The 6,458-nt window shown below is 51.0% G+C and overlaps 1 protein-coding gene across 2 annotated transcripts; it reads left to right on the top strand.

Moving 5' to 3' along the window:
* The first annotated feature begins 219 nt into the window (after positions 1-219).
* LOC101601664 (HLA class II histocompatibility antigen, DO alpha chain) lies at positions 220-6,114 on the top strand. 2 transcript variants are annotated; one of them, XM_045157575.1, is made up of 5 exons: positions 220-334; positions 3,398-3,646; positions 4,067-4,348; positions 4,434-4,566; positions 5,676-6,114. In XM_045157575.1, exons 1-5 carry the CDS (start codon positions 223-225, stop codon positions 5,677-5,679), a joined length of 780 nt encoding a protein of 259 aa, XP_045013510.1. In that variant the 5' UTR covers positions 220-222; the 3' UTR covers positions 5,680-6,114. The 2 variants fall into 2 exon arrangements, 1 of the variants encoding a protein (XP_045013510.1); XR_006638592.1 differs by having other exon boundaries at positions 4,067-4,305.
* Positions 6,115-6,458: the final 344 nt, after the last annotated feature.

Here is a 6,458-nt window from a genome sequence, read left to right as displayed (position 1 = left end):
GTGACAAGTGACCGGCCTCCCGTCCTGCAAAGCACAGCCCTCCTGGACTCCCCCGGGGACCAGCTTCCTTCCTGAGGCCCAGGGAGCTCCCCCACCTTCTCACCCTCGGCGGTTACTTCTTCACCCAGCAACAGGTCGCTTACTCAGAGAAAGGCTCTGATTGGTGGGTGGCAACAAGGGTCTCAATCTGTGCGTGTGCTTAAACCTCCATCTTGCTTCCTTATGCCTCACACACAGCGCAAGCCCTGGAGAGCCATGGCGGTCTGTGTGCGGCTGCTCCTGGGCCTCCACGTGACGACCCTCCTGAGCCCCCAGGAGTCAGGGGCCACTGAAGGTGAGGGTTAGGGGCTTCTGGGGTGGAGAGAGGACTCGGGCAGACAGCACAGGGTGAGTGTTTCTCTCTTTCTGGTTTATGGGACCTTCCTCCTCCTACAGACAAATCCTCTCACCTTGGCCACATTTATTCTGGACCTGTTTACACTAACTGAGCCAGGGTCTCCGTTTATTTATTTATTTGAAAGCGACAGACAAGAGAGAGAAAGAGGCAGATATGTGTATGTGTATATACATATATACATACATATATGGGGAGAGAGAAAGAGAGAGAGAGAGAGAGGGAGAGAGAGAGGAAGAATGGGTGCGCCAGGGCCTCCAGCCGCTGCAAACGAACTCCAGACGCGTGCGCCCCCTTGTGCATCTGGCTAACGTAGGTCCTGGGGAATCAAGCCTCAAACTGGGGTCCTTAGGCTTCACAGGCAAGCACTTAACCTGTAAACCATCTCTCCAGCACCCCCTTTTTGAGGCAGGGTTTTGCTCTAGACTAGAACAACCTGGAATTCACTATGTAGTCTTGGGGTGGCCTCGAACTCACAGTGATCCTCCTACCTTAGTTTCCTAAGCGCTGGGATTAAAGGAGTACACCACCAGGCTGTAGAGATGGCTTAACCATTAAGGTGCTTGCCTGCAAAGCCAAAGGACCCCGGTTTGATACCCCAGGACCCATGTAAGCCAGATGCACAGGTGGCACATGCATCTGGAGTTCGTTTGCAGAGGCTGGAGGCCCTGGTGCGTCCATTCTCTCTGTCTCTCTCTGTCTCTATTTCTGTCTCTCTGTTTCAAGTAAATTAAAAAAAAAAAAAAGGACTGGACAGATGGCTTAGCAATTAAGATGTTTGCCTGCAAAGCCAAGGGACCCAGGTTCAATTCCCCAGGACCCATGTAATCCAGATGTACAAGGTGCAGCAAGCATCTAGAATTCATCTGCTGTGACTGGAGGCCCTGGTGTGCCCAGTCTCTCTTTCTAATAAATAAACTAATTAACTTTAAAAAAAAAAAAAAGGAGTGTACCACCACACCTGGCTTGCCCTGGCTTTTTTTTTTCTTTTATATTTATTTATTATCAAGGAGAGAGAGAGAGAGAGAGAAGAGAAGAGACAGATAGAGAGAAGGGACACACTAGGGCCTCTAGCTGCTGCAAATGAACTCCAGATATATGCACCACTTGTGCATCTGGCTTTACATGGGTGCTAGGGAATCAAACTCTGGTTGTTGGGCTTGGCAGACAAGCACCTTAGCCACTGAGCAACCTTTCCAGCCCCGCCCTGACTCTTTTCATAGATAGATTCCTTCTCAATCTTTCCTCATTTCTGGGACCCACACCTCACCTCACACTGCACAGCACCCTGACTTGATACCACTTCCTGGCTTGGCCCGTGTCCAGCCACCATCTAGACACGAGCTCCTGGTGTGTGGCCAGACACGCATGGATTCTCTTGGTCAGACCTCAGGCTGGGCAACAGCAGTCCTTGGCACTGTGATCCTCCTACCTCCACCTCCCGAGCGCTGGGATTAAAGGAGTGCGTCACCACGCCCGGCTCATAGGGTCTCATGGCCTTGAACATGCCTTGTAGCTGAGGCTGGATTTAAACTCCCGATCCTCCTGCCTCTACCTTCCAAGGGTGGGGATGAGTTATAGGAGTGTGCCACCATGCCCAGCTTTGACCTGTCCTTTCCTCTCTCTGGTCTAGGTTACAGATCTCAATTGCTGCTCCTTCCTGTCAGAAGCTTCACTTCTGAGCCTCCCCTTGACCATTTCCTCCCCACCTTCCCTCCCAGACGTACCATCTAAATTTGAGAGCCCCAGCACCATCTTGGGCAGTCTCCTCTTCTCCCAGCCTGCTCTGCCACACTCCATCCATGTGTGTGTGCTGGTTGCCGTGGGCACAAGCCTGTTTCTTCTTCTTTCCATTGTCTATAACCCTTCTGCTCTCCGAGGGCCAGCTGTGTCAAAATAGGACTCTGGGGCTGGAGAGACGGCTTAGCGGTTAAGGACCTAGGTTCAATTCCCCAGGACCCACGTAAGCCAGATGCACAAGATGGTGTGAAAGGCAGGATGGAAAATTTTAAAGTAAACTTGGTAAAGAAATAGCTGGTTGCTACAGGTAGGGGACAGCCTGAACTGTATATTCAGAAAGGAGTAAATCAAAAATAGGCTAAAAGATGGGCTGCGGATGGCCCAAGATATGGGTTGGTCAGGTCAACCTAAACTTTGTGTCCCGGGAAGAGGATAAACAAAAATACAGTTTTGAGAAAAACCAAAATAATAAAATAGTTTCCCAAGACAGCCTGACCAAGGACTTAAACTCTGGTTATGCACAAATAAGATATGTAGACACAACTGTACAAGCTTGGCAAATACCCTTGTGAAACCCCCTCCCCTTTCCCTTCCTTGCTAAAAACCCTATAAAAAGAAACACCCAATAGGGCTCAGGGTCGACTCCTCTGTCTCCTGCATGAGATACGAGTTGACCCCAGAGCTCTGGTTTCCCGAATAAAGCCTCATGCTTTTGCAGCAAGTTGGGTCTCCCGTGTGTCTTTGGGTGCGTGCTATCTCGAGACTTGAGTGAAGGTCTCCCTCTGGGGGTCTTTCAGGTGCACGCATCTGGAGTTCGTTTGCAGAGGCTGGAAGCCCTGGTGTGCCCATTCTCTCTTTTCCTCTCTGCCTTGTTCTCACTCTCAAATAAAAATAGAAACTAGGCTGGGGAATGACTTAGCATCCTTAAGGCGTTTGCCTCCAAAGTCTAAGGACCCTGGTTTGATTCCATATATGAGCCAGATGCACAAGGGGGCACAATGTGTCTGGAGTTCGTTTGCAGTGGCTAGAGGCTCTGGTGCGCCAGCTCTCTCTTTCTCTCTGCCACTTCCAATCTCTCTCAAGTAAATAAAAAATAAGGAAAATGATAATTATTATAAAAATAGAAAAAATATTTTTAAAAATAGGACTCTGTCCCCACACAGCTCTGAATGTGTCTCCAGGCTGAGACTCAATATATTGTATATCCTGCATGTGACTGATGGCTTTGTCTCCTCCCTCCCTGTCCTGCCTCACCCAATGCAGCCGACCACATGGGCTCCTATGGACCAGCCTTCTACCAGTCTTACGATGCCTCGGGCCAGTTCACCCACGAATTTGATGGGGAACAAATGTTCTCAGTGGAGCTGAAGACCAGGGAGGTTGTGTGGCGGCTGCCTGAGTTTGGTGACCTCACCCACTTTGACCTTCAGGGTGGACTGGCCAGCATCGCCAGCATCAGAGCCCATCTGGAGGTCTTGGTGGAACGTTCCAACCGGACCAGAGCCACCAGCGGTAACCGTCCCTCCCTCTGCCCCGCCTGGCTTCCCTCACTCGGCACAAGCTCTCTTAGCCCTTCCCTGGCCCTCAGTAACTTCTTCCTTTTCTTCTCCCCCTCCCTCAGCGCTGGGATTAAAGGAGTGTGTCACCACTCCTGGCTCTTATTTTATTTTATTTTTTTGGAAACAGGGTCTCATGGCCTTGAACATGCCTTGTAGCTGAGGCTGGATTTAAACTCCCGACTGCTCGGTAGCCCGATGCCCTTCCAGTCTCCTTCCTTCCCACTCCCCGTTTCCCTGCCCTCCTGTCCCAGCAATTGCCATCACAGGGCACCTCTGCAGATGACTATAGGAGAGGAAGTGTCCTTTAGTCCTGGTCCTCATAAGGCCAGATGGAAGGAATGAGCCTTTGGGATTCAGACCTGGTTCCTCCTAGTGCCTCCGAGAGTGACTGTTCTCCCCAAGTCTCACGTGGAGCTGGGTAAGCCCAACACCCTCATCTGCATCGTGGAAAACATCTTTCCCCCCGTGATCACTATCACCTGGCTGCGCAATGGTCAAACTGTCAGCGAGGGAGTGGCCCAGACCAGCTTCTATTCCCAGCCTGACCACTTGTTCCGCAAGTTCCACTACCTGACCTTTGTGCCCTCGGCTGAGGATGTCTATGACTGCCAGGTGGAGCACTGGGGCCTGGACGGGCCTCTCCTCCGGCACTGGGGTACGAACCCCGCCCCGTCACTCGTCATGTCTCCTCTGCTCCAGAAGCCCTGTCTGTGTCCCCTGATCCCAGCTTTCTCTCCCAGAGCCCCAGGTGCCTGCCCCACCAGACACCACAGAGACCCTGGTCTGGGCTCTGGGACTGGCCATCGGCCTGGTGAGCTTCCTCCTTGGCACCCTCCTCATCATCACAGGCACATGCCGGCCCAGTGTTCCCAGGTGCAGAAACCCGGGGGTCTGGGGGTGGAGGTGGGAGGAGGCGACTCGGAGCAGCATGGTGGGGAGAGGGTCACATGCTGCGGAGCAGGGAGCGTGAGGGAGGGTGGTTTAGGAAAGCAGAGGTGAGGCCAGGAGTGGTGGCACACACCTTTAATCCCAGCACTCGGGAGGCAGAGGTGGGAGGATTGCTGTAAGTTTGAGGCCACCCTAAGACTACCTAGTGAATTCCATGTCAGTCTGGGCTAGAGAGAGACCCTACCTCAAAAAAAAAAAAAAAAAAGAAAAAACAAGGAAGGAAGGAAAAGAAAAAAAGCAGAGGTGGGCTGGAGAGATGGCTTAGCAGTTAAGCACTTGCCTGTGAAGCCTAAGGACTCTGGTTTGAGGCTCGATTCCCCAGACCCACGTAAGCCAGATGCATAAGGTGGCACATGCATCTGGAGTTTGTTAGCAGTGGCTGGAGGGCAGGGCCTGGTGTGCCCATTCTCTCTCTATATCTGCCTCTTTCTCTCTGTCTGTCTGTCGATCTCAAATAAATAAATAAAAAAATAAACAAAAAAAAAAAAAGAAAGAAAGAAAGAAAAGAAAAGCAGAGGTAAGCCAGGTGTGGTGCCTCGGGACTTTAATCTCAGCACTTGGGAGGCAGAGGTAGGAGGATCAGTGTGAGTTCGAGGCCAGCAAATGAGACCTTATCTCAAAAAACAGGGCTGGAGAGATGGCTTAGCGGTTAAGCGCTTGCCTGTGAAGCTTAAGGACCCTGGTTGGATGCTTGATTCCCCAGGACCCACGTTAGCCAGATGCACAAGGGGGCGCACGCGTCTGGAGTTCGTTTGCAGTGGCTGGAGGCCCTGGTGCGCCCATTCATATTTCTCTCTCTCTCTCTCTGTATCTGCCTCTTTCTCTCTCTATCACTTTCAAATAAATAAATAAAAATAAACAAAAAATTTTAAAAAACTCTCAAAAACTGTTTCTTTAAAAAAAAACAGCAAAACAGCAACAACAAAAGAACCCCCCCACCCCCCCAAAAAAAGCAGGAGGGTGAGGGAGTGAGGCTGGGAAAGGAGGGCTAATGAGTTTGAACACTCTTGGTGATCTGGTCTTTGCTATTTTAGGTAACCACTATTCTGAGAGAACCAGACTGCGGGAGATGCTCTCTGGATCCCTTGCAGGTTTACTGCAGCCTTCGCACGCCCAGCGGTCCGCTCGGTACATCCACCGTGTTGATGCTGACGAACGTCGGCCTCTGTTCTGCAGGTCCCCTCCCTTCTGGCCCCAGCAGTCCTGGTAGAACTTGGGCACAGCCAGCTCCCCCCCCCCCCGTGCTAATTCACTCACACTCGTGCTCTATCCAAAGCTTGAGCTAGGAGCACTGACTCCTTCCATGGTGTGTGTACTGAATCCTTTTTACTGGCCCTTGGTCGAGACTGCTTACAGGTGTGAGGGATGCTGGAACCTGAAGAGGAGCTCTGGACAGTGACCATCAAGAGTGACCACATTGACCATCTTTCTTGGGCTGGTCCAGCTGTGTCTTATTCGGCCCATTGTGTAATATTTGTCAATGACCCATTTCACATAGATCTTTTAAAATTTGGTTTTCTTGTTAAAAAAATATTTCATTGGGCTATAGAAATGGCTTAGTGGTTAAGGCCTGGGAAGCCTAAGAACTCATGTTCAGATCTCCAGGTCTCACATAGCCAGACACAGTGACGCAAGTGCACAATGCCACACATGCCCACAAGGGGCACACACATCTGGAGTTCATTCACAGCAGCTGAAAAGCCTTGGAGCACCCATTCTCTTTCTTTCTCTCTGCCTCTTTCTCTGTCGAACCCTAATCCTAACCCTATTTTATTTTTGAGACAGCGAGAGAGGAGAGAGAGAGGCGGATAGAGAGT

This window comes from Jaculus jaculus, chromosome 8 (genome assembly GCF_020740685.1).
Source record: "Jaculus jaculus isolate mJacJac1 chromosome 8, mJacJac1.mat.Y.cur, whole genome shotgun sequence".
Lineage (NCBI taxonomy): Eukaryota > Metazoa > Chordata > Mammalia > Rodentia > Dipodidae > Jaculus > Jaculus jaculus.
This window is presented reverse-complemented; position numbering and strand designations above follow the sequence as displayed.

What these genes read in the sequence shown, in the direction of transcription:
- LOC101601664 (XM_045157575.1), top strand. Translation starts at nt 223, where the DNA reads ATGCCTCACACACAGCGCAAGCCCTGGAGAGCCATGGCGGTCTGTGTG. An exon ending in CCGGACCAGAGCCACCAGCG is followed by an intron (nt 3,647 to 4,066) that starts GTAACCGTCCCT and finishes GGTTCCTCCTAG; the next exon opens with TGCCTCCGAGAGTGACTGTT. An exon ending in GCCTCTCCTCCGGCACTGGG is followed by an intron (nt 4,349 to 4,433) that starts GTACGAACCCCG and finishes TTTCTCTCCCAG; the next exon opens with AGCCCCAGGTGCCTGCCCCA.